The sequence below is a fragment of the Lampetra planeri genome, chromosome 3 (assembly GCF_965212315.1).
Source record: "Lampetra planeri chromosome 3, kcLamPlan1.2.h2, whole genome shotgun sequence".
NCBI lineage: Eukaryota > Metazoa > Chordata > Hyperoartia > Petromyzontiformes > Petromyzontidae > Lampetra > Lampetra planeri.
In genome coordinates this window covers 18,652,589-18,679,224 of record NC_136109.1, presented here as the reverse complement: position 1 = coordinate 18,679,224, position 26,636 = coordinate 18,652,589, and the positions used below count along the sequence as shown (strand labels likewise).

Sequence of the window (26,636 nt, the reverse complement as noted above, 5' to 3'; positions counted from 1 at the left end):
ACTTTCTTACGCACTTCAGAATTGGTATTGCGGCGGGACTGCCGTGTAGTTTTAGTCAACGCAGCTGCCGTGCCGGTGTCACTTCCCGAGTTGGATTCCTGGTCACGGCTAACGTCAGCGGCCAGTGGTGTCTAAATAGGTCCTGGCGTCTCCCCTAGGTCGACTCGGCCTTAAATAAGTACCTGGTGCAGTGTGTAAACCTCAGCACTGTGGAGACAAAGCCAGCCGGGCATGGTCCTGACCACACCACCGCCTCGTGCTCCATGCCTATCTTCATATGTCCTGGCTATACTGGGGGGGTGGGGGTCTGTGTCTTTGTCTTTTCCATGGGCATGCATTATGCGTGTGCGTGTTTACATGAAGTGTATATATTGATGAGTGTGTGTGTATTGTCATCATTAGTTATGGTCTATCCACTGCTGAAGACATATGTACGTGTGTCTCTGTGTGTGTGTGCATGTTCGCATCCCTCCCCACCCTCCCGCCCAGGCGGTGAACTGCATCTTGGGAACCGTTCGGTACGAGCGAATTGCGGAGCAGGGCCCCAAGCTCGGAGCCATCACACGCAAGCACCCGCTCGTGACCCAGTGAGTCCCCTACTCGGCCTGCTCCTTGGCAGCCTCTTAACGAGCCCTCTACCCTGCCTCTCCCCCCCCCCCACCGATCTTTTAATCAGCCGGTAAATCAACCCTTCAATCAGCCCTCTAATCAGTTCTTTAATTTATTCTTTATCCTGCTCTTTAACCATCACCATCAGCCAGTGATGATCTATCTGCTGCTGGATGAAGCTGTCGCCACCACCGCCATCCCTCGTGGCCCCCTCAATGCAATGATCTGTCCAGCACCTGGACACAAGGCGATCTCTTCGCTCCATCTCGGCCGGGGGACGTCTCACCTCGGGCATATTTCCGTCCTTCATCTGCCACTCCGTCATTCGTCTCGCCCGCCGGCCATCGTCCTACCCAAGCCCCCACACTCACTTTGTTTAACAGTTAAACATTACCTCTTTATCCTTCGTATGTTCTCGTAATCCTGTCTTTCTGTGCAGTTCCAAGCATGCATCTCTCCCCCCCTGGCTTCTTTGCGCACTTTTCAAGTTTTCATTCCATTTTCTTTGGTGGTGCCCATGTGTTTCTGATCCACGTTGTATAAACCATCACGCAAACTCTGGTCATCCTCGCAGTGGCTCTTGGCGAGCCATTGAACCCTTTCAGGTGCTCTTCTGTGGCCGTTTGGAACGCACTTTGTTCCAATCATCGGAAGCCACTGGAGCCTTGCACTTAAATCATCTAGATTGAAAACTCATTTCTTGACAACTGATTTTTGTGCTTAGTTTGTTGTCCTTACCCTGCACCTCCGATCAGCCCGGTTGGCTATGCAAAGTGTGAAAGAAGTTCTACATACATTTATACATCAGGTGTTACCCACTGCCTCGTAAATTCCTTCTTTCGCCACGTTGTTGCGTTGGTTTTCATCCGACCCTCGTCAAATTCTAAAGTTGGAGGAGTGGCGCGGGGCAGCGCTAGTTTGGGTGTTTTTCGGAGGCACCTCGGTGGCTGCTGGAAATTCCACGTTCCTATGACCTGTGCTGCAGATACTTCATGTTCCCGATGAAGGACGAGTTTCTGCTGGGGGAGGAGGAGGAGATGATGTTCGACCCCAAAAAATCGTGCCGCTTCCTCGCCTTCAACGGCTGGGTCATGGGCGACGACCCCCTCCGCAACTTTGCTGAGCCAGGTAAGGGGAGACAAGAAAGACAAAGATCCCCTGCATAGCCTCAAACAGACTGTTAGAGCACGTGCTGTTAGCGAGCACCTATGAATGCCAGCATGGCACATGAGGGGGTGGGTGGGCCAACACCGTGCATGGCCACCTTTGTCTCCTGAGTGGAGAAGTTTACACACCGCACCACGTACTCATTTGAGGCTGAATCGACCTAGGGGAGGCCCAGGACTGGTTCAGATAATCGTCAGTAATTTTGGCCATGAGCGGGAATCGAACCAGGATAGCCAAGTTCGTAGCGCAGTGCGTTAATCCGCTATGCTACAGACAAGACGGATAAACCGAAAGACAGACGGACATGAGTGTGGACCCACTCAGGTATTTTGCTAAACCAGGTAAGCAGAGAGACAAAAATAGATAAACACACTGATAGACACACGGGCAGACAGGAAGATGAACAGACACAGACAGAGACACAGACTGATCGTCTGCACACAAACGAACAGACCACCCTACATCTCCTTTCTCTTCACTGTATCTCCATTCTCCCCCCCCCCCCCCCCCCCCCGTGCATCCCTCATCCTCCCCTTGTGTCCCTCCTCTTGCCGCGGGTCCGTCACCCCCAGGCTCTAACGTGTACATCAGACGGGAGCTTGTCTGCTGGGGTGACAGCGTGAAGCTGCGCTACGGACGCGGCCCCAGCGACTGCCCCTTCCTGTGGGCACACATGCGCGCGTACACGGAGCTCACGGCCAAAATCTTCCATGGCATGAGGCTCGACAACTGCCACTCGACACCCCTACATGTCGCAGAGGTGAGGGGGAGCAAGGAGGCGCAGGGAGGACCAGGGACGCATGGGGGAAGAGGAAGCGAGTAGGAGAAGAGAGGTGAATAGAGATACAGGGAGGTGGAGGTAAACAGGGAGGTGAAGTGACACACAGGGAATTGAATGGATACATTAGGAGCAGAAAGAGAGAAGGGAGTTGAATGAAGACATAATGACGAGGTGGGAGGCAGGCAAGAATGAGGAGAGTGGGGAGGGGTTATCCAAGGCAGTGAAGGTAAACATTTAGAGAAGGGAGAAATGGAGAGGAAAAGGGGACCCAAGAAAGAAGGAGACATGGGAAGGAGGAGGGAGACATGAAGAAGTGATGGGAGAAACTGACTAGAACAGAGACATAAAGAGAATTGATACATAGGGAGTAGGAGGGAGACGGAGAGGTGAAGCGATGGACGAGGGAGATAGGGGGAAGAGGAAGAGGCATCCAGAGAAAAGCAACATAAGGAGGAGAAATTATGAGCATGGCAAAAGACTATAAAAGAGAAGCAGAGACACAAGGAGGTGAAAGGAAATGCATGGAGGCAAAGGAAGACACGGAGTGTAGAAGGGAGGTACATTTATCTAAATGTGTTGTTCTTACGTCTCAGTGTATAATGGATGTATGCTGAGACTTTGACCCTACCCGTTTCCCCATGTGTCTGCACGTGTCTCCGCGCTTGTCTCCTCGTGTCTTCTTGTGTCTCACCATGTCTCCCCACGTCTGTGTGCGACTCAGTACATGATGGACGCGGCCCGCACCGTCCGCTCGGACCTCTTCCTCCTGGCCGAGCTCTTCACCGGCAGTGAGGACCTCGATAACGTCTTCGTCACGAGACTCGGCATCACATCCCTTGTCCGAGGTGAAGGGACACACGGGGAGGGGGAGGGACACACGTGGGGGAGGAGAGACACGCGGGGAGGGGGAGAGACGCACGTGGGGGAGGGGGAGGAGAGACACGCGGGGAGGGGGAGAGACATGTGGGGGAGGACGAGGGACACACGTGGGGGAGGAGGGACACACGGGGATCCATACTCTCTGGGTTTTTCGGTAAAGTCACGTAGATAGTTCTAGATTTGAAGCTTTCGTGACTGCAAGGATTCATACTCTTAGGTTTTTTTTTTTGGTAAAGTCACGTAGGTAAAAAAAAGTGAATAAAAGTACAATAAAAATCACGACGTTTCGGAGGCAACACAAGCTTCTGTCTTCAGGTGGAACCATCACAGCACGATTGCTTACTTGATACAGCAAGCGTGCTGTGACGGTTCCACCTGAAGACGGAAGCTTGTGTTGCCTCCGAAACGTCGTGATTTCTAATCAACTTTAATTAATTTATTTTTTATTTTTTACTCACGTAGATAGGTTCAAAGAAAATAATAAACCTATCTACGTGACCAAAAGACTCAGAGAGTATGAATCCCTGCAGTCACGAAAGCTTTAAGTCAAGACACAAGGGGAGGTGAAGGGACACTCGGGCAGGAGGGGGGGGCACATGGGGGAGGAAGGACAAACATGGGAGGGAGGAGGGACACATGGAGAGGAGGAGGAGGGAAACACAGGAGAGGAGAAAGGTGACACTGGGAGAATAATGGAGACGTGGGAAGGTGAATGGCAACACGGTAAGGTAAAGAGAGACACAAGGAGGAGTAAGGGAAGCATGTGGAGAAGGGAGACAATGGACGACTAATGAAGATTAAGCGAGATACTTGTAGGAGACAGAAAGTTAAAGGGGGACACGGCGAGGTAACCGTGAACACAAATTCATGGGAGATGAGATGTGAATGACAAAAGGAATGACAAAAGGAAAGACAAAAGGAATGTAGGACAACTCGGCATGTCAAAGGACTCTTGGGCAAGTGAGAGATGCGGGGGAGGTTATCGGCCAGGCTGAGAGACACGCGGAGGAGAGGGGAGCCCCGTGGACTTTAACGGTGCCACCGTTACGCGAGTCACTGAGATGCCTCTTCTTGGTTCTTTCGGTAAAGTCACGTAGAATGGAAATAATAAAATAATAAAAATCAAACATAATAAAATAATTCTCACGACGTTTCGGCCACAACGCAAGCAGCCGTCCTCAGGTGAAGAACAGGTCTGTCGAGAAGACAGCGTCTGAATGACACACCCCAGGCTTGGAGCGTATATTTAAGCTGGGATGGAGGGGGGAAGAGCGCCTTGACAAAAGAATGTGCATATCAAAAGGAATTTAGCATATTTATGGGAAATGCAGATATGCGATTGGTACTACTTGTGAAATGCGTAGGAGGTGGGCGGGGGGTTTTAAACTCATGTTATGCCCGTGCATTATGTGTCGACACAGAGGCCTTGAGCGCCGGCAACAGCCACGAGGAGGGCCGCCTCGTCTACCGCTACGGCGGCGACCCCGTGGGTTCCTTCATCCAGCCGGGGTTCCGCCCGCTCACCCCCGGCATTGCCCACGCCGTCTTCATGGACATCACCCACGACAACGAGTGCCCCATCCAGGTGCCCGGGCTCCCACGTCCCTCCAGCCAGACCAAGACCGGGATTCGGGGTCAGAGTCTCCATTGAGACTTTTCTATGAGACTCAGACTGAATTTCGATTTAAAGCTTTCGTGACTGCAGGGATTCATCTTCTTGGTTCTTTCGGTAAAGTCACGTAGAATGGAAATAATAAAATAATACAAATAAAACATTATTAAATTATTCTCGCGACATTTCGGCCACAACGCAAGCAGCCGTCCTCAGGTGGAGAACAGGTCTGTCGAGAAGACAGACAGACTCTGACAGACTCTGTCTTCTCGACAGACCTGTTCTCCACCTGAGGACGGCTGCTTGCGTTGTGGCCGAAACGTCGTGAGAATTATTTTATTATGTTTTATTTTTATTATTTTATTATTTCCATTCTACGTGACTTTACCAAAAGAACCAAGAAGAAGACTCAGACTGGGCTGAAATGTCAGTCTTTTTGAGACTCTTAAAAACCAGGTTTCATCATCAGTCGTTATTGAGACTCCCAGGCTTAAATATTGGAGTCTTGATTTGGACGTGTCACCATATGTATGTCCTTATGTGTCTCCTCGTATCTTCCTGTGTGCCCATGTGTAACCCCTTGTGTCCTTCCCTGCTCCGGTGTATCCCCACGTGTCCCCGTGCGCGTCCCCGTGCGCGTCTGCGACACAGCTGCGCTCCGTCTACGACTCGTTTGCCAGCGCTGCCATTGTCGCCATGGCCAACTGTGCCACTGGGAGCACGAGGGGCTACGACGAGCTGATCCCCCACCAGGTGAGCGAGTGGGCAGCACAGCAAGTAGGATGTTGCCTACGAGCATCTGCCTGTGTCAAACGTACTCTTAGTTCTTTCGCTAAAGTCACGTAGGTAAAAAATGAAATAAAAATTAATAAAAATAAAATCATAAAAATCACGACGTTTCGGAGGCAACACCAGTCTCCGTCATCAGGTGGGACCGTATCAGAGACTTGTGTTGCCTCCGAAACGTCGTTATTTTTTATTATTTTATTTTTATAAATTTTAATTTCATTTTTTACCTATGTGACTTTACCGAAAGAACTAAGAGTATGAATCCTTGCAGTCACGAAAGCTTCAAATCTAGAATGTGTCAAACGTGTTTTCCCCTCTTGCTATACACGGTGGGCTTTCTCCGAGCACTCCCGATTGCTCCCACAGGGAACGGAGAGAGACGGTGCTCTGCTTTCATTCATGTCAAGTTGCTGCTTCGTTGAACTTGTATGTCAACTAACTAAAATGTCGTGGTATATAAACGAACTCGAAGCTAACTTAACACGTAGACTTTCTCGACCAATATCATCCATAAGAGGGTTTTTTTGGGTTAGATCGCGTAAATATATAAATGTGTCGTTAAAACCCGCCACCACCCGACACAGCCAACTAGTAAGGGTTGTCACGTAAACAGAACGTGGCCAATTCGTCACTAGTACAGCACTAACCGGTGTGTTGGAGAGCCAAGCCACAACTTTTACAATCTGAGTACCACGTTTCGCCAGTAATTACAACTAGCTTCATCAGGCAACAGCAAGATTTGGCTGTGCTGTACTAGGGACGAATTGGCACGTTCTGTTTACGTGACAACCCTGACTAGTTGGCTGTGTCGGTGGTGGAGGGTTTAACGACACATTTATATATTTATGCGATCTAACCCCAAAAAAACACTATTATGTTTCGATTTAAAGCTTTCGTGACTGCAGGGATTCATCTTCTTTCTAGATTTTAAGCTTTCGTGACTGCAAGGAATCATATTCTTAGGTTTTTTCGGTAAAGTCACGTAGGTAAAACATCAAAATTAATGAAAATAAAATAAAACAAAAATCACGACGTTTCGGAGGCAACACAAGTCTCCGTCATCAGGTGGGACCGTCACAGCCGAATTAGCTGCATCAAGTGAGGCAATGATTCAAGAAGTAATCCCTTATAAGCAAGTTGAAGGGGGGAGGAGAAGGGGGGGGGACCTCATCAGAATGTGGTAGCCAATGAAAAACAATGGACTACGGCTTGGACGAGGTTGCTGCTGTACACGCCAACACAATGGACAGAGAGGGGGGAGGGGAGGTATGATACACATGATAGACAAAAGAACGAAAATGCCCATGTTTATACCAATGCTGGCTGAACAATGAAGAGAGCACTGCCAAAAAATAACTGGGGATGTTAACACTCGGTAAAGTAAAGTAAAATAGTGCCTGTCAAATAAGATGGTCCAAAAAAGTGTAATGCAGTCTTTTCCGAGACCAAGGTTCTCTGCAAACCTCCCGGCTACCATCAAAGGTTTGTACACGAAGCCATACAAATATACAAACACAGACATAATTTCAACCGTGATGATGGGTACAAACTTAGTAATCATTGGAAAGATGTTATCAACCACGCAAAAAAGACTTAATTACACTTTTTTGGACCATCTTATTTGACAGGCACTATTTTACTTTACTTTACCGAGTGTTAACATCCCCAGTTATTTTTTGGCAGTGCTCTCTTCATTGTTCAGCCAGCATTGGTATAAACATGGGCATTTTCGTTCTTTTGTCTATCATGTGTATCAGACCTCCCCTCCCCCCTCTCTGTCCATTGTGTTGGCGTGTACAGCAGCAACCTCGTCCAAGCCGTAGTCCATTGTTTTTCATTGGCTACCACATTCTGATGAGCTCCCCCCCCCTTCTCCTCCCCCCTTCAACTTGCTTATAAGGGATTACTTCTTGAATCATTGCCTCACTTGATGCAGCTAATTCGGCTGTGACGGTCCCACCTGATGACGGAGACTTGTGTTGCCTCCGAAACGTCGTGATTTTTGTTTTATTTTATTTTCATTAATTTTGATGTTTTACCTACGTGACTTTACCGAAAAAACCTAAGAATATTCATCTTCTTGGTTCTTTCGGTAAAGTCACGTAGAAGGGAAATACGTGACTTTACCGAAAGAACCAAGAAGAACACTATTATGTATCAAAGCTAACTTATAGCATCGTTGTACATACATACATAAACTAACAGCTTTATTTCAACTCTCACTGAGATCAGAAGATCGCCCATCTGCGGGAACCGTTGTATTTCGCAGAGACGACGTCGTATATAGTCTCGGCTGGGCGGGTTGGTGGACTCACTGAACAGCAATGAGTTGTCAATGTTTGAAAATGTTTGAATACGCGCTACGGGTAAAAATGTCGATTGAGTTTTCTGATTGAATCAGAATCAGAATATTTATTCATATTGGAGGAATCCGATGAACTATAAAGTTCATGATTGTCCCTGGGCACGTCCAACATGGCCATTGTGAACCTGCCCGAGATACACACATATGTGTGTTTGTAGGGAGCGGTGGCTCAGTGGTGAGTACGCTGCACTACAAACCCGGTGACCTGAGTTTGATTCTCGCTCACGGCTGATATTGGCGGCGAAGATATGAACCGGATCCTGGGATAAGGCAGCGGGCGTGACGCTGGCCACCCACCCACCCCCTAGTTTGTTGTGCCGGCCTTCATAGATTATTGCGAACAGCACTTGCTTCTACAGTATGTTAAAGCTGTACGGGTGGTCATTGTCTTCGTTGCGTGGTGAGTGCAGGTGTCGGTGGTGTCGGAGGAGCGGCTGTACGCGTCGTGGGAGGCCGGGTGTGACCCCTGCTCCCCTGGGACTGTGGGCTTTCACTCGGGGATCCTGGCTGGGAAGCTGGCTCTGAATCAGCTACACAACCAGCTCGGGCTTCACAGCTTCTCCCAGGTACCGCGCGCGCTCAGCCACTGCGTGCAGTGTGTTCATGGCCCCTGTGAACGTCCAACACTGGGTGAAGGGCTTCCCATGCCTGGACTTCCTGTGGTAAGGGAGTTCCATCCGGACAACTGGGGATAGCCAATGGAGAATGAGCGACCTCTCGGAGAAAATGTGGATTGGGGGCTTAAGTTTCAAACAACACGCAAACACACGTCAAGAGCGCACGCACGCGCAGCCGCTGTGGATTACGCAGAAACCATCGGCCTTCTCCTCTCCGTATCTGTCCCCATGTGTCTCCCTCTCCTCCTCCCCGTGTGTCTTCGTGTCTCTTCTACCCCTCCCCATGTGTCTCCCTGTTCTCCTCAACGTGTGTCTTCGTGTCTCTCCTTCCCCTCCCCATGTGTCTCCCCCTCATCCTCCTCCACGTGTGTCCGCGTGTCTCCTCCCCCAGGTATACGTAGACCAGGTGGATGCGGACATCGTTTCGGTGACGCGGCACTGTCCGCACACGCACCAGTCGGTGGTGTCAGTGGCGCGCACGGCGTTCCGCGACCCTGAGAGTGCGCACTACCCCCGCGACGTGCCCTCCATGTGCATCCCGGGTGAGCCACCCTGCTCCTCTGTATGATGACAATGATGATCATGATTATGGTGTTTATGTGAATAATGATAATGATGATGGTGATTGTGGTGGTGATAGTAAGGATGGTGATGATGATGATGATGATAATTATCGTGGTGCTAATGGTCATGTTGATATTGATTGTGGTGACAATAATGTTGGTGTTATTGTGTTCATAATGGTACTGCTGCTGTTGAGGCTGCTGTTTATGATGTGTTGCTGCTGCAAATGGTCATGATTATGATATTGCTGCTGATGTCTATGATGCTGCTGCTTATGATTGTGCTGTAGATATTTATGATTATACTGCCGCTGATATTTATGCTACTGCTGCTTCTGTTGTCAACAACGGTGCTGCTGATACTGATGATGGCGTTGCCGGGTGGGGGGGGTTCCTGGGAGCAGGTAAGATCGAGGAGATCGTGCTGGAGGCTCGCACCGTCACTCGCAAGGGCTCCGAGTTCGTTAAGAGCAACAAATTCATCAATGGCCTCCTCCGCTACACGGTGGACATCACCCAGCACATCCAGGTGACGGCTCCACGGCACGGCGCACGAGGTCAGGGTCCTCGGTGCCCCGCAAGGAGACACAGATTGAGACGAGGGAGGTTAAATTTCGATTTAAAGCTTTCGTGACTGCAGGGATTCATCTTCTTGGTTCTTTCGGTAAAGTCACGTAGAATGGAAATAATAATTATGATGTTTTATTATTATTTTATTATTTCCATTCTACGTGACTTTACCAAAAGAACCAAGAAGATGAGGGAGGTTCTCCGGTGCTTTTCCAGTTGGTCTTTTAGGTCTTGCATTAGTCTCAAAAGTGCCTCTTTCCGACAAACCGGTTCTTCACCTGAGGACGGCTGCTTGCGTTGTGGCCGAAACGTCGTGAGAATTGTATTTTATTATGTTTTATTTTTATTATTTCATTATTTCCCTTCTACGTGACTTTACCGAAAGAACCAAGAAGAGGTATAGGGAGGATCACAAGTAACTCGAGGTTCTTTAGTACATCGACTGGGTCATCCAAGTCTTTGATTAGGTCCATTGGTCCTTTATGCTCTTTGTGGAGGACTACAGGTTCCTTTGTAGATGTAGGCTATTCTCAAAGCCATCCAGCAGATCCAGGAGGACCTCATTGTTCTACAGGAAGTCGAGGATATATTCCTTGAGTGATCTAGAGACGTATAGGGCCCTCGGGAGTCCTTCAGTAGATCTAATGGCTCCTTAAGTTTTCTTTTCAGAGAACTTTATCCACTTTTGCCTCCTGGAGTATAACCAGCAGGCTCATAGTGGCCTCAAGGTCATCCAGGTACAATTGGATGTCCTCCAGTGGTCCAGGAGGTAAAGAATATCCACCAAAAGGTATAGGAGGGTCTCCAGGAGGTCTTTGTGTGTTCCAAGCTTGCTGCCTCCAGATATTCTACTGGGTTGCCATGACCACTTAACATGGCTCTCAATGGTTTTATTGGCTTCATTCATCTAAGATCTGCTGAAGCTACACGAACCAATCAGGAGCCCTCCGCTAAAAACCCCGCGTGAAGCCAGCGGCTCCAGGGAGCCCGCCACGGTGAGGTGGTGTCGCGTCGTGTAAATGCGCTTCGCCGAGACTCCGGACCGCGCTGCCTGCATCGCCGCCTTCATCCCGCACCTCCTATGAGCATGCTTGGCTACGTATGTGGGGAAAGGAATTCTACATACATGCAGGCTTCTGATTTGCCGTCATTCCGTAACCCGCCCTGAGGGTCGGTTGACATGTGGAGCGGATTATGAGAATGAATGATTACGTCATCATCGACATTATTTTATTTTGTAATTATGATTATCCCCCCCCTGACCCATGTCCCATGGGCGAGCAGCTCAAGGAGAGCGAGATGGTGGAGCTCTTCCAGGCTGGCTCGGGCAAGGGTGGCGCCTACGTGCAGGAGATAGAGTTCGTCACCTTCCCTCCCGGCAGCGTCATCGTTTTCAGGTTCGGTGGGGACACGGGGGGGGGTGGGGGTGGGGCGGGAACCTACAGGGAGTGGGAGACACAGCCGCGGGGAGACACGGAGAAAGAGATAGAGAGAAGCTTCGGAGTAGAGAGAGATTTACAAAGGAGGGAGGAGTGGAGGGGGGGGGGGAAGGAGACAGACACAGGGAGGTATGGAGAGAGACAGAGAGACAGAGAGACGCGGGGAAAGAAACACATGGAGAGTACATGTTGCGGATTTACTCTCCAACACACTGGCGTGCTGAACTATTAACGAATTGGCATGTTTTGTTCACGTGACAGACCTTACTAATTGGCTGTGTCGCGTGGTGGTGGGATTAACGACACATTTATATTTACGCTCTCTAACCCAAAAAAAACCCCTCTATTATGGATAATATTAGTCGTGAAAGCCAACGTGTTAAACATGGAGAGTGACTGAAACTGTGAGACGTGAGGAGAGACACGGGGGGGACGTAGTGTGAGAGAGAGACATGGGGAAGAGAGAGAGGGAGACATAGATGCAGAGAAATATGGAGAGAGACACACACAGATATGGGGGAGAGGGAGACATATACGCAGGAAGATACAGTGAGGGAGAGAGAGAAACACAGGGAGAGCAGGTGCTAGAGGGAGAATCACCAAGAGAGAGATCGGTGGAGATAACAGAAACTTGGAGGGTGACAGAGGACACAGTCATTATGGAAGACAGAGAGAAAGCGAATCATAGATAGAGACATGAAGAGAAACCGGGAGACATGGAGAGAGAGAGACACACAGGGACAGTCACAAAGATAGAGAAACAGGGAGGGAGATACATGAGAATTCACACAGAGACATTGAGAGACGGAAAGAGAGTGTGTATACGAGTGTAATTGAACCTTACACCCCCCACCCCCCGACTCCTCACCTCTTACCCATCTCACCCTTCAGGGTGAGTCTGGACCCCGAGGCCCAGGCGGCCGTCTCGTCTCTGCGCGCTCACCTCGTGCAGTTCAGCCCGCACTTCCGCAAGGGGAGTTCCAGTCCCGTTGAAGGTCACCCACCCTTGACGGCCATGAACTTCAGCGCGTGAGTCTGCACATTGCACGTGAATGACTCCCACGGTGGCGAGATGTTAACTACCTCGTCTGGTATACGGGAGGTTGTGGGTTCGATCCCGACCCTGATACCTGTATATTTGGAGTTTGCATGTTCTCCCCATGATCACGTGTATTTTTCTCCGGGTCTTCCGGCTTCCCCCCCTCCCCCATATAAAAAAAAAACACTTTTGAAAAAGAGCTATGTAGCTCAGTGAGCCTTACCTAGTAAAATAAAACAGAGTTTATTTTTTTTAGTTTAGGGAGGTGCACGCAGAGTCCGTGTGGTTTCTGGTCTCCGCCACGCAAGTCTAAGGCTTTGCTAACAAGAACAAAAATACTTTAAAGCCACTTTCATGCGCGCTGCAGCAATGACACTATGACTTGACTAGGCACTTTTTAAAAACGTTTCCAATTTCATTTCGATTCTGTGGTCGCTATCGGCATCCTGATGGCATGATGAGTGTGCCCCCCTCATATCAGAGATCTCTTTGATTGACCATTAGGGGACAACAACACAAACCCTAGCTGCCCTGCCAAAGTCAAACCCAATATTTGTAATTTCTCAGAGCTGGAAATTAGCCAAATCAAAACTGAAGCAAAACGAAAATGACGGTTTCTTGTGCACCGTTGTCTGGACTGAGACCATCATCAACGCACTACAGTCGAGCACCCAGTTTAATCACATGTGGTTGCCTGGATTTGAACCCAAGGTAGTCAGTAGTGCTATTTCAGCACTCTCACCTCTGAGCCATCTGGCCACCAGTCCCCCCCAAACCCCCCCCCCCTAATTGTAATTGAGTTGAATCTCAATCACGACTCCAGTCCTTAAGTCCAGATCTTCTGCAGCCGAGTCTCAGTCTCAGAGTCTTTGGTACCGAGACCCATCGTCGCGGAGCCAAGTTTCGATCTTAAGAATGTTTTCCTGTCTCCCCTCCCCCATCTTCCCCGTGCACGTCTTAAGCCTCGTGTCTCAGCTGTCCCTGGCCGACATGAACATCCTCCTGTACCGCTGTGACGCCGAGGAGAAGGAGGATGGAGGCGGCGTCTACAACGTCCCCGGGATTGGGGGCCTCACCTACTCTGGCCTGCAAGGTTAGGGGGTGCAGATTTTTTATAATATATATGTCATGTTTTATATTGTGGTAAGCATGCGAGCGGAATAGGATAAGCAATTCGTATGTTTGGAATAGAAAGTGACGGGAAGGAAAGTCTTGAGTAGATGTATCAGGAAGAGTAAGTTGTGATGTGTGGACACTTGTGCAAAATTGGGTAGGGTTAGGTTTCCACGGTACCTGGCATTGGAGTTGCACCCAGAGGTCAGTAACCATTACCACTGTCATTGCCACTACCCACACGCTCACCACTAACAGCATCACGATCACTACCACCACTATCATTGCCATTACTGCTGCTGACGCCACCATCATCACCAATATTGCCTTCATCACCATTATCTTTATCACCACCACCATCACACTGTGTTAACGCTGCTCTCTATCTCTCCGTGTCCCCCCAGGCTTTATGTCCGTCCTGTCTGAGATTCGTTCGCGGAACGACCTCGGCCACCCATTCTGTGACAACCTCCGTGCGGGTGACTGGATGCTGGACTACATCAGTGGACGACTCCTGTCCAAGGACGGGCCCCTCGTCGAGGTGAATGAGCGGGCACTGATTGGTTCATCTGTGGCCAATCGGGAACTCCGATATTGACTGCCGCCCCCTTCTTCAGTGACCTTTGCCCTCTTGTTTCCCTGTGTTTCTGTGTATATCTCCATGTCACTGCACACTTCATGTCTCGCTGTGTGTCCCTGTGTGACTCTGCGTCACTATGTCTCTGCGTGTCTCAGGGTGTCCGTGTCTCACCTTGTCCCCCCCGTATTTTAAATTGAAAACTATTTTTTTTAAGAACTGCTTTTTGTGCGTAGTTTGTTATCCTTTCCCCGCACCTCCGACTAGCATGGTTAGCTATGTACGGTCGCCAACATACATAGTTACATGTCTCTGCGTGTCTCTGCGTGTCTCTGCTAGGTGGGACGCTGGTTCCAGTCGATGTTTGCGCTGCTGAGGAGGATCCCGCGGTACCTGGTCCCATGCTACTTTGACGCCATCATGCTGGGGGCCTACACCACAACGCTGGACATCGTGTGGGAGAAGATGTCTCCGTACGGATCACACAGATACTCGCACACAGAGACAAAGATCCCTCCACAGCCGAAACATTCTGTTGGGGAAAGGGCTGTTAGCGAGTAGCACATATAAAGGTCAGCACGGCTGACCTTCATATGTGCTACTCGCCAACACACATCAAGTACTCATTTGAAGCTGAGTCAGAAACGATTCGGATAATCTTCACTGGTGTTGGCCATGAGTGGCAATCGAACTCAGGTTGCCCGTGGTTCGTAACACAGCATGTTTAACACTCCGCCACCGCTCCCCATCCTGACATACAGACACTCACGCAGACACTCACTCACGCACACACTCACACACTCACACACTCACTCACACACTCACTCACACACTCACTCACACACTCACACACTCACTCACACACTCACTCACACACTCACGCAGACACTCACACACTCACCCACACACTCACGCAGACACTCACACACTCACTCACTCACTCACGCAGACACTCACACACTCACTCACACACTCACACACTCACTCACACACTCACTCACGCAGACACTCACACACTCACACACACACTCACTCACATACTCACTCACGCACTCATTTACAGCCATTACTAACCTGACCCGGCTATGATACAGCTGAGTGGTACCATGGTGCGTGCACGTGCAGCTTCGTGAAGCAGGGCTCGTCGTTCGTGCGGGAGCTCGCCCTGGGCTCGGTGCAGCTCTGCGGCATTGGCCGCGTCCCCGCGCTGCCGCCGCTGTCCCCGCTGCTCGGGGACGTCCCCACGCGCACGCAGGCGGACACGGGGAGACGGGAGCAGTGCTGCATCTCCATTGCCGCAGGTGAGATGCACGGAGACATGGGGTCGGGATGGGGGAGACAAGCAGGGGGTCACAGACATTTGGATACATTGTTACGTGCAACAGAGAGACGGACTGATCAATAGGTGGACACGGAGTCATCTCCCTGTATGTATCTCCCCATGGACATCTGTGAAAAAAGAGCTTTATAGCTCACCGGATTCCTCCAGTCTGAATAAAGATCCTGATGTCTCTGTCCTCATCTATTATTACGTCTCCCTCCTCCCCCCGTGTCTTCTTGTTCTCCCTCCGTGTCTCCCTGTGTCTCCCGACTCTCCCCCCACACCTGCCATGTCTCCCTACCCCCCCCCCCGTGTCTCCCTCCTCCCCCCGTGTCTCCCTCCTCCCTGTGTCTCCCTCCTCCTCCCTGTGTCTCCCTCCTCCTCCCCGTGTCTCCCTCCTCCTCCCCGTGTCTCCCTCCTCCTCCCTGTGTCTCCCTCCCCTCCCGTGTCTCCCTCCTCCCCCCGTGTCTCCCTCCCCCCCCGTGTCTCCCTCCCCCCCCCCCCCGTGTCTCTCTCCTCCTCCCCGTGTCTCCCTCCTCCCTGTGTCTTCGCCTGCCAGGTCTTCCTCACTTCACAACGGGGATTTTCCGCTGCTGGGGCAGAGACACGTTCATCGCTCTCAGGGGACTCCTGCTGCTCACGGGGAGATTCATTGAGGCCAGGTACTGTCCAACATCTAGGTTGGCTCCGACGGACAGTTCCTGGTAAATAGCGGCTGCTGTTGTTGTTGTTGTGTGTCTGTGTGCACGTATGCGTGTGTTTATGTGTACATGCGTGTTGTTGACCCCCCCATCTCCGCCTGTGCCGTGCCGGCCTTAATAGGTGCTCGCCAACAGCACTTGCCCCAACAGTCTGTTATGGGCTGGATGGGGGATCTTTGCCTTTATTATTTTTTGTGAGATTAAGGGCCATAATTCTTGTATTGTTACACTGGGACCATCCCGTAGCAGGTTCCCTCAAGCGGTAACCCATACATGTGGACGCGTGCGCGCGTGAAGGAACATCATTCTCGCTTTTGCCGGGACCCTGAGACACGGCCTCATCCCCAACCTCCTGGGCCAGGGAGTGCACGCGCGCTACAACTGCCGCGACGCCGTGTGGTGGTGGCTGCAGTGTGTGCAGGTGGGGACGCACAGCGCTGTCTGCTGCTGGGTTAACGACACATTTACATTTACGCAATCTAACCCAAAAAAACCCTTTATTGCACCTTTACCTTGTGTTCACATCCCAGCTCTGCCCTGCAGCAGAAATGTGTTATCTGCTGTGGCTGTAAGTTGAGGGCATTGGTTTGATGGTTGGCGGAGTGGCTTAACACCAACGGGGCCTTTTGCTCTCCGCTCTCCATGTTGCTGCTGCTGCTGTTACCGCCAGGATTACTGTGTGCTGGCCGACAAGGGGAAGGAGATCCTGGCTCTGCCCGTCTCACGGATATTTCCCACGGATGAATCCGACCCACAGCCGCCAGGAGCTGTGGTAAGAGCATGAAGGATGGCAGTTGTGGTGTTGCTGGGTGTGATGTTGGTCATGATGGAAATGATGCTGATGATAATGATGGTGATGTGGTGGAGTGCAACTGTTAGCGCGCTGCGCTACGAACCCGGCGACCCGAGTTCAATTCCTGCTTACGGCCAACACCAGTGACGATTATCTGAACGGGTCCTGGGCCTCCCCGAGGTCGACTCAGCCTCAAATAAGTACCTGGTGCGATGTGTAAACATTGCCACTGGGGAGAGAAAGGCGGCCAGGCATGGTGTTGGTCACCCATCCCCTCGTGTACCATGCTGGCCTTCATAGGTGCTTGCTAACAGCACTTGCCCCAAGTTTGTTAAGGCTATAGGGGGGATCTTTGTCTTTGATGTTGATGGTGGGGGTGGTGGTGATGATGATGGTGAGGGTGGTGAGGGTAGGGGTGGTGGTGATACTGCTGTTGGTGGTGGAGTTAAAGATGATAATGATGACAGAAGTGTTGGTGGTGGTGTGGAGTTGATGGTGTTGGCAGGGTTGATGATGATGATAATGATACTGCTGATAACAGTGACAAAGAAATGGTAATATTGTCTCCACTTTTGTTCACGATGTTGATAATTTTCCTGCGGCTGCTGCTGCTGATGCTGACGATGGTGTTGGTGATGTCGATGCAGGATCAGCCGCTGTATGAGGTGATCCAGGAGGCCATGCAGAGACACGCACAGGGCATTGCGTTCAGAGAGAGAAACGCGGGGCCAAACCTGGACCGCTGCATGAAGGAGGAGGGTACGAGTGCAGCCGTGTCCATCATCTCCCTCAACATCCCCACCACCCTTAACATCTCTCCAGCATCTTCCTCAGCATTACCACACATCGATATGCCTTCCTGTGTCTCCCTTCTCCCTGTCTTCCCTTTATCCCTCCCCATTTGTCTCCCTTCTTACCGTGTCTTTCCCTTCTCCCCGCGTAGGGTTCTACGTCTCTGTGGGAGTTGACCTGAAGACGGGCTTCGTGTACGGCGGGAATCGCTACAACTGTGGCACATGGATGGACAAGATGGGGGAGAGTGAGCGGGCGGAAAACCGGGGCCTGCCAGCCACACCACGGTACACGGGGAGGAGGAGGGAGACATGGGGAGGAGGATGCAAACATAAGGGAGAGAAGTGGGAGGGTGAAGGAGGCGGAAGGGGGAGGAGATACGGGGACGGGAACCAGAGCAAGAGTGGGAGGCACAGGCTGCAGGAGGGATGCAGGGTGCAAGGAGAGAGACAGGGAGGAGGAGTAACATACGTGGGGGAAGAGGAAGGAGGAGGAAGTCAGTGGATGCACTGATCACACGTGGTGCTCTGGCCCCATTGTTCTGAGCGGTGCGTTGTGAACGCTTTGCCCTGCCCCGGTGTGCCGTTGTCTGACAGGGACGGCTCTGCGGTGGAGATCGTGGGTCTGTGCCGCTCGGCCGTGCGGTGGCTGTCCGAGCTGCACAGGAAGGGCGCCTTTCCCTACGATGGCGTCAGCATCGACGTCGACGGTACAGGCTCACGATCGCCGTGTCGGAGACACTGAGACGGCCCCGCCTATGTCATGGGTTCCATCCCTGAGTTTGGGCATCTCTCAGATTCTGTCTGTGTGAATTTAAAGAATTTCAAATTCCTGTGCTGGAGTCCAGTCTGTCCTTGATTCTGTTACTACTCATGATGATGGTGATGATGATACGGATGATGCTACTGCTGGTATCGTTGCTACTCCTGCGACTGCTACTACTACTACTGTTGCTGCTGCTGCTACTATTTCAGTGGTACTACTGCTGTTACTATTACTGATAGTATTACTGATCTCACTGCTGCTGCTGCTACTGCTACTGGTGCTGTTGCTGACATTGGTTGACATCACCAACAGTAGCAGCAGATACCATAATGGTAGTAATAGCACTGCTACTAGCAGTATCGTTAGCATTAGTAGCAGTAGTTGTAGCAGCAATAGCATCAGCAGTTTGTATCATCCTCCCCTGTCCTCAACCTCTGCTCTCTCTATCCTGTGGTGACGTGGGACCCAGCAGTAGCTCGTTTGCCGCCTATTACAGAGGTTCAAGGTTCAAATCCAGCGGCTGCCCTGGTTAATACTGCGGGTGAGATAACCATAATACGATACACCGCCTGCTTTAACAGTTGACGCTAAAGATCCCGTGACAATCCGCAAGAGTGGCCCATTGTGTGCCGTTGTCGTGGTCCAAATCAGAAAACATTACCTGAAAATCACTCAATTAAGATTATACATTGCGATAATCTCCCTTTACTGCCAACACCTTGCTAGGACCCTCCTGTAAAAGAGTCGCGAGACTCTCCCAACTCAGGGCGTACCCCCACTCTCTTCCTGAACCCCCACCCCAGGTACGGTGTCACACCTGTCCTACACGGACTGGGCGGACCGGATCCTCCGCTCCTTTGAGCCCAAGTTCTACGTCCAGGACAAGAGCGATTCCCAGAGCCAGGACCCCCACCCCGAGCTCGTGCACAAGACGGGCATCTACAAGGACAGCTATGGGGCCTCGCAGCCCTGGTGCGACTATCAGCTCAGGCCCAACCTCACCGTCGCCATGGTGGTGGTGAGATGCTTGCGATGGTCGCATCCGGTTTAGTAATGGCCGTGTCGGGCTCATAATGGCAGTGTTGGGTTTATAATGATCGTGAAGGGTTTATAATGGCTGTGTTGGGTTCATAATGGTTGTGAAGGGATACTAATGATCGTGAAGGGTTCATAATGGCAGTGTTGGGTTTATAATGATCATGAAGGGTTTTTAATGGCTGTGTTGAGTTCATAATGATCGTGAAGGGATACTGATGGTTGTGAAGGGCTAATAATGGGCGTGTCAATTTCATAATGGTCGTGAAGGGTTCATAATGGCTGTGTCGGGTTCATCATTGTAGCGATGGGTTCTCAATGGCCATGTCAGGTTCATAATGGTTGTGAAGGATACATAATGGTTGAGTCGGGTTCATAATGGTTGTGAATGGTTAATAATGGCCGTATCCGGTTCGTAATGGTGACTTTCAATTCAATTAAGATATTTAGTTTCTCCTCTCTGTCTCTCTTCACTTCCCCATGTTGTCCCCGTGTCCCTTCTCTCGATATCTCCGTTATTGTTTCTCTCCGTCTCTTTTTTTTTCCGTGTCTCCCTTCTGCCTGTATCTCCCATGTTTCCATGTGTCCCCTTGTCTCCGTGTTTAGGCTCCTGAACTCTTCACCCCAGAGAAAGCCTGGAAAACACTTGAAATTATCGAGAAAAAACTTCTCGGCCCGCTCGGCATGAAGACACTGGACCCAGAGTGAGACACGGGGAGGGAAAATGAGATATTAGGAGGCGAGGTAGACGGGGAGAGGGGGGAGAGACACAAGGCGATAATGGGAGAAATGGTGCAGAGAAATAGGACACGGGAAAGCAGGGGAAATCTAAGGAGATGGAGGGAGAAGAATTAGATCTCATAACAATAAAATGTTACGTAACATTCTTTTTGAATTGCAGTATCAATATTTGTGAAATATTAATATGCATCGTATGTTATTATGCTATATATTTGTATATCTTGTGTATAAATGTTCATAATTTGGTAAATTTTACGTGAAAATTATCCACCGTTGCCACCTTGCCAAGACCCCGTTTTTAAATGGGATGGGATCTCAAGAGTTTACACCCACGCACCTCCGATTAGCACGGTTGGCGATGTACAGCGTGAAAGAAGTTCAACATACGGTTTATGTTACGGCGCTGGTTCTTAACCTTTACTGCAGCCTTACATTCCTTTGGTTCTCAAATGTACCAACAATGTACAATGTTAATAAATACACAGGTTTAATGAAACAAAGTAGTTGTACTTACAGACCCGAGCTTAATTTGTCTTTTGATTTACCTTCTAAAAAACTCTGCATGTCTCACACCTCCAGAAGGGGCATCTCGCACCCCCAGGGAATGCGCGCACTCTAGGTTAAGAACCAGTGCTTTACGGTATACAATGGAATCTATCTCAAATTTAAGTAAAGTAAACCGTTAACTTCAAAAGTCTCCTTTTTCTGGGGCCCTGCCTTAACGGAACAGGCCCTCGGCTGCCTTCGTTTCTGTCCGTCTCTCCTCTGCTTCATTACCCCAAACGCCCCCTTCCTTCAGCTGCTCCAACATCCCAATCCTCGGCCTTCCTCTCGTTCTCTGCCCGTCTAGTCTTCCCGCGATAGTGTCCTGATCCGCTGAACTGTCCCCGCGCAGCGTACGGCCAATCCAGTTCTTCTCTCTCTCCTCCGGATAACTTAGCTTCAAAGTAATAGTGAAATATTATCAGCATCAGCTGCATTAGAGGGATTTGGTGAAGCCGAGGTCAGTTCCACCTCCTGATGATAGATGTATTGCAAATATGAGGGAGTTTGCAAGGTTTGTGAAAATAGTTGATTATGGTTCATCAAGGTAGGAGCTGACTATGAGCAAAGGTAGAGTGCTAGTTCAAAGCATGCAACATGTAATATTCCCCAGAATGTCACTATTTTTTGGCGTAAGACTGAACTTTGTGAAATTCTGGTTTGATATGTAATACGTTGACGTTGTTGGTGGTGCTGATGTTGCTGATAGTGTTGATGGTATTGTCGTTGATGCACAGTGATATGGTTTACAATGGAGTCTATAACAATGCCGATGATGGAACCGACTTCAACAAAGCCAAGGGATTCAACTACCACCAGGGACCGGTACATGAGCTCACACAAAGACAAAGATCCCCCATATCGCCTTTAACAGATTGTTGGGGCAAGTGCTGTTTGCGAGCACCTTTGATGGCTCTATTATGGACCTTTAAAGGCTGACACGACACACAAGGGGATGGGTGGCCAACGCCACACCCATTCACCTTTGGCTTCCAAGTGATGTTTACACACTGCATCAGATGCTCATTTAAGGTTGAGTTGACCTAGGGGAAGCCCAGGCTTTGAGCAGGAACTGGGGTCACCGGGTTCGTGGCGCAGTGCAATAACCACTGCGGTACCACTCCCTTTCACTTACACACACGGGTGTTCCATGTTTGAACAAAAAAATAACACCACAATGATGTCACTTCCCCACCCCCCTCTCGCAAATGGAAGTGACATCACTTTGGTAGATAAACCCAAAACCATTTTTACAGATGATCCAAATTTTAGTTTCTCAAGTTGATTTACGGTTTTTAAGATCATTCCAAAAATCTGGAACATATTCCTAACATATATCAATATGGGTATGCTTTATTTTTAAAATATCAAACGTTGGACATTTGGCTCTCTCTGTGTCTCCGATAGGAGTGGCTCTGGCCCGTGGGCTACTTCCTCCGTGCAAAACTTCTCTTCTGTCGCTTCATGAGCGAGGAGATCCAGAAGGAGACGATTGCTCTCGTCAAGAAAACACTGGCAGCTCACCAGACTCACCTTGAGAGGTGAGGGAGAGGTGGTGGTGGTGGAGAAAGAAGTAATGGTGGTCATTTTAATTATGATAGGGTGGATGCTGCTGCTGCTACTAATCATAACAATTCTGATGATGATAATATTGCTGATTATAATGATGCTGCTACTGTTATGACGATAATAATGTTGACTGTGATTCCAGTAATAATGCTGATGATAACGTTGCTCCTGAAGTTGCTACCGATGATTCTACCCATCGTAACGATGCTCCTGCTCACGATGCTGGTGAAGATGATCCACGATGATGATGCATGATGATGTCGCTGTCACAGGTCCCCCTGGAAGGGTCTCCCTGAGCTCACCGACGCCTCGGGCCGCCACTGCCCATTCAGCTGCGAGAGCCAGGCCTGGAGCCACGCCGTCATCATCGACGCCGTGCATGCCCTCACCGGGGGCATGGTCGCATAGACGTGCCTTCTGTACGAGGGCAGGGATGCCTAGGTCGCCTAGGCGTGCCCTCCGTTGGGAGGCTGGGCCACCGAGGCATGCCCCTGTCACAACTGGCAAGGCTGATTCAAGTGCATTCGCGAGGGGCGTGGCCCATTAAAGTGTATTACCAGAAACAAGGTGGCTTAGCGGATGCCCCTCCATCGTGGGCAATTGCAAGGGGCTTGGCCCACTGAAGTGTATTACAAAGGGACGGTTGATTGTCATGTATCAGAGGGGCAAGGCCTATTAAAATGCATTATATGGGCGTCGTTCATTGAGGTGCTTTAGAGGGGGCATGGCTGCATAGGCTGTGCCCTTAGTAGGGTCAAGAGCAGCTAAGGGCTGTCCTATTAAAGGCATAGCCCATTGCCACATGTGTCACGTGGCCATTGAAGCATTACAGGGAAGGAGGGCTCATTGAACCATGAAGGGCATTTCCAATTCACAGAGGGCATTTCTCATTCAAAAACATTACAAAGGGGTATATCGCAGTGCACCACTTGCAAACCACATGGCCCATTGAACTGCAAGAGGACATGGCAATTTAAATGCATTAGTGGGGCATGGCCCATTGAAACACATTTCAAAGGGTGCGTCAACACATTTCACAGGGCATTGCCCGTTAATTAAAAAACATAAATGGAATAGTAGGCAAATAGCTCAGTCTATTGAGTGTAGCAACATAATATTGCAATGGTGTGTTTAAAGAAATAAATGACGTGAAAAAATGTACCACCAAAATCAGTGCACAAAATTCACTTTAAATGGAAAAAACTATTTTAGATTAAATGTGTAGCCCACTCAGCACTTTTCAACTTGCTAAATAAAATGTTAGCTCCCCCCCTGTAATGATCGTTTAAAGAAAGACCCAGCCCCAAACCACCATACGGCTCTTCCCAAGTAGCCACTCATCCATGCTGTGTGCCTCGGGTCTGCCCACACAAATCTGCAACGTCATCATTCGTAGCAGCCATGATCCATCCACTGCTGGATGAAGACCTCATCAAGTCGCCGCCACATCTCACGGTCTCGTAATGCAACAATGCATTCAGTCACCTGCACACGAGCTGATTTCATTGTTCCATCTCCGCATAGGACCTAAGTCTTGGGGATGTCCCTTCCTTCGGCTGCCACTTTGTCGTTATTCTCCAGCAGTGTGTGCTGCCCAAGGCCAATTGCTTTTCTTAACAGTAAATATGATTTTTGATTTAACGCTTTCGTGACTGCAGGGATTCATATTCTTGGTTCTTTCCCTTCTACGTGACTTTACCGAAAGAACCAAGAATAGTAAATATGATGTCTCCTAACTAGCATACATTCTTTCAGAAGCTGCGTTATTGAGGAAAATAAACTTCGAAGTGACCTTCATGAGCGCTCTTGTGATGCCATTGCAATGTAACTGAAGAACATGTCATCAAGCGTCACTGATGCTAACCTTTAAGTAAATTTAAAGTATTTTTCTCACAAATTAAGAATTTGAACTCAGGAGGGAGAGCCCCGGTACACGCAGCCATGGCATATAGCTACTGGAGCAGACCTGTGTGTGCTTTGTGTTGCGTCGCTCATCAACGAGTCTGCTTTTAGATAACTATTTATTTTAACAAATGTGGGTAGTAATTGAAAATCAAATTGCTAATGGTGACTTAAAAGTTTATTTCAGTTTTTATGCCAAATTGATTTTATTTTATTGAGAATATCATTGATAATATGTCAGATGTTTCATAACTCATCTGATAACCCTTGTTTTATCTCATCAGATAGAGAAATCCCATCCTATCTTAGAAAATCCAATGCCCTTGTCTTGTTCGATATGGAAGACTCATCTCATCCAAAACAGAACTATCATCATGTCGAAGCTGATACAGAACCCTTGTTTCTTCCAATGAAGAAGCTTTAACTTGTCCATTACATAATACCCGTCTCATCTCATTCAACACGGAACATCACAACGGATCACATCACAACCTTCGTCGCATCCGAATACAAAACCAGTGAACTTCCAACATGAGCCTCTTCAAATGTAATGGCGTATCGGATTTTAAAGGTTTACTGACGGTTGAATTTATGGTGGAGTGTTGTAGTATGTCGTTGCATGCAATCAACCTAGTAGCTTAGGCTTTTAAGTGACACACATTGAAACACATAATTAAGAAACACAAATAGTTATATATCTGATGATGCAACTCAAACACACTTGCAGCTCTTGTCTCGAACTTACTCCCTTGGGTTGTGTCACCTGGACTATACCCCGCATCAGGGGCGGTTTCTTCATTAGGGCGATTGGGCGACGCACCACCAAAGTGTGAAAGGGACTTTTTCAATCACATTCAAAATCTCATTCAACCACAGAGTTACGCTCGCCGTTACTGTGCGTCTGGATATAGTCCAATCAGCGTCATGTCACGTTCTGTGGAGTACCGCCTCTTTTTGGGCGATTTCACTCTGGCTGAGAATCGCCAAGAGTGTTCCCATAGACTTACATTCAAAGATGTTTTTTTTCGAACGGCAGGCGCTGCAATGCATTCTCTATGGCTTCCGGGAGGGCTCGCACTAACGTGCTTACGTCATCATACGTAAGCACGTTTCAGTCAACAATATTATTTGTCGCCACCGAGTGGAATCTTTAATAAAAGAAACTGAGTGGATTGTAATAATAGTGAGTATAAAAACAAACAAGGGGATGTATTGTAAGAGTCACTTTATTTTTCATTAATATTAAAGTAGTGAAGTTGCCTTTACATGCTTAAGCTGTTAATTTATCCATTGCATGGGTGGACCTTATCCTTATCAATCATCCAGACATTTGCCCCCCCTGAGAGATTTTGCAGGAGCCGCCACTGCCCCGCATGCATCTGAAACCTTTTTTGTGGGGAGAAAACGCTTTCAATTTCATTTCAAGCGCAGTCTATTGATGTCACCGAGGTGGCGGATGAAAAGTCAGGCTGCTGTGCCCGATTGACTTCACTATAGTGCTCCTGGAAGTTACTTTAACGTCTTCTTCCCTCACTAATTCATACACAACAGCCCAGGTCACACAGCTCGGATGTGTGGCTACTAGAGAAGAGCTGTGGTGTTTGAGTGGCGTCTTGTTTTAGCGAAAGTCTATCATATCAGGCCTTATGGAGTGTGTTGCTGTGATAAACCAATAAAACGGCACCTGATTGAAACAAACTCGTTTCAGTTTAACACGTTTGCTTTCGCGACCAATATAATCCATAATACTGTAGAGGTTTTTGGGTTAGATCGAGTAAATAAACAAAACGGTCATCAACATGACTAACGTTGAATTATCCAGCGATATAGTTTCAGTCCTGTCTAAAGGTCTTAACTTTGCTGTTGCCTCATGTAAAATCCCTGTCGATGAGATCATTGCTGAAGTGGAATCAGCAGTTAGACATCTCGTTCATAATCAAGCTGAGATGACTAGGCACGAGGTTGCCAAAAACAAATATTAACTTTAGTGAAGCAAAAGCCTTAAGAGAATTGAGAGAAAATAAAGATATCAAAATTATTGCTGCTGATAAGGGCCAATCGACTGTTGTGATGCCCTGTGAGGACTGATAATAAAATCAGAGATTTATCGATGAAGGTACCTACCTTAAAATTAAACGAGACCCAACCAGCACCTTGGAACGTAAAACAACGGCAATCTTTCCCAATATTCTTAGGTTTTTTCCGGTCAAGTCACGTAGGTAAAAAATTTAAATTAATAAAAGTAAAATAAAAAAATCACGACGTTTCGGAGGCAACACAAGCTTCCGTCTTCAGGTGGAACCGTCACAGCACGATTGCTGTATCGAAGGATCGAGAAGGGGGGCGTGGCCTGG

General features: G+C 49.1%; 1 protein-coding gene across 4 annotated transcripts in view; it reads left to right on the top strand.

Annotated features, from left to right (window-relative positions):
* Positions 1-25,980, top strand: part of AGL (amylo-alpha-1,6-glucosidase and 4-alpha-glucanotransferase) — a 64,491-nt gene extending 38,511 nt beyond the window's left edge. For all 4 annotated transcript variants that reach the window (XM_078622582.1, XM_078622586.1, XM_078622601.1 and 1 more), the window contains 26 exons: positions 490-587; positions 1,595-1,737; positions 2,349-2,536; positions 3,279-3,402; positions 4,858-5,021; positions 5,700-5,801; positions 8,613-8,768; positions 9,211-9,361; positions 9,787-9,911; positions 11,237-11,349; positions 12,283-12,420; positions 13,393-13,523; positions 13,948-14,084; positions 14,460-14,593; positions 15,246-15,421; positions 16,001-16,103; positions 16,440-16,563; positions 16,813-16,914; positions 17,583-17,694; positions 17,879-18,014; positions 18,324-18,436; positions 19,296-19,510; positions 20,134-20,231; positions 21,549-21,636; positions 22,219-22,352; positions 22,653-25,980. In XM_078622582.1, coding sequence (XP_078478708.1) covers positions 490-587; positions 1,595-1,737; positions 2,349-2,536; positions 3,279-3,402; positions 4,858-5,021; positions 5,700-5,801; positions 8,613-8,768; positions 9,211-9,361; positions 9,787-9,911; positions 11,237-11,349; positions 12,283-12,420; positions 13,393-13,523; positions 13,948-14,084; positions 14,460-14,593; positions 15,246-15,421; positions 16,001-16,103; positions 16,440-16,563; positions 16,813-16,914; positions 17,583-17,694; positions 17,879-18,014; positions 18,324-18,436; positions 19,296-19,510; positions 20,134-20,231; positions 21,549-21,636; positions 22,219-22,352; positions 22,653-22,788 — 3,441 coding nt within the window. In that variant the 3' untranslated portion in view covers positions 22,789-25,980. The remainder of the gene's footprint in view (positions 1-489; positions 588-1,594; positions 1,738-2,348; positions 2,537-3,278; positions 3,403-4,857; positions 5,022-5,699; positions 5,802-8,612; positions 8,769-9,210; positions 9,362-9,786; positions 9,912-11,236; positions 11,350-12,282; positions 12,421-13,392; positions 13,524-13,947; positions 14,085-14,459; positions 14,594-15,245; positions 15,422-16,000; positions 16,104-16,439; positions 16,564-16,812; positions 16,915-17,582; positions 17,695-17,878; positions 18,015-18,323; positions 18,437-19,295; positions 19,511-20,133; positions 20,232-21,548; positions 21,637-22,218; positions 22,353-22,652) is intronic.
* Positions 25,981-26,636: the final 656 nt, after the last annotated feature.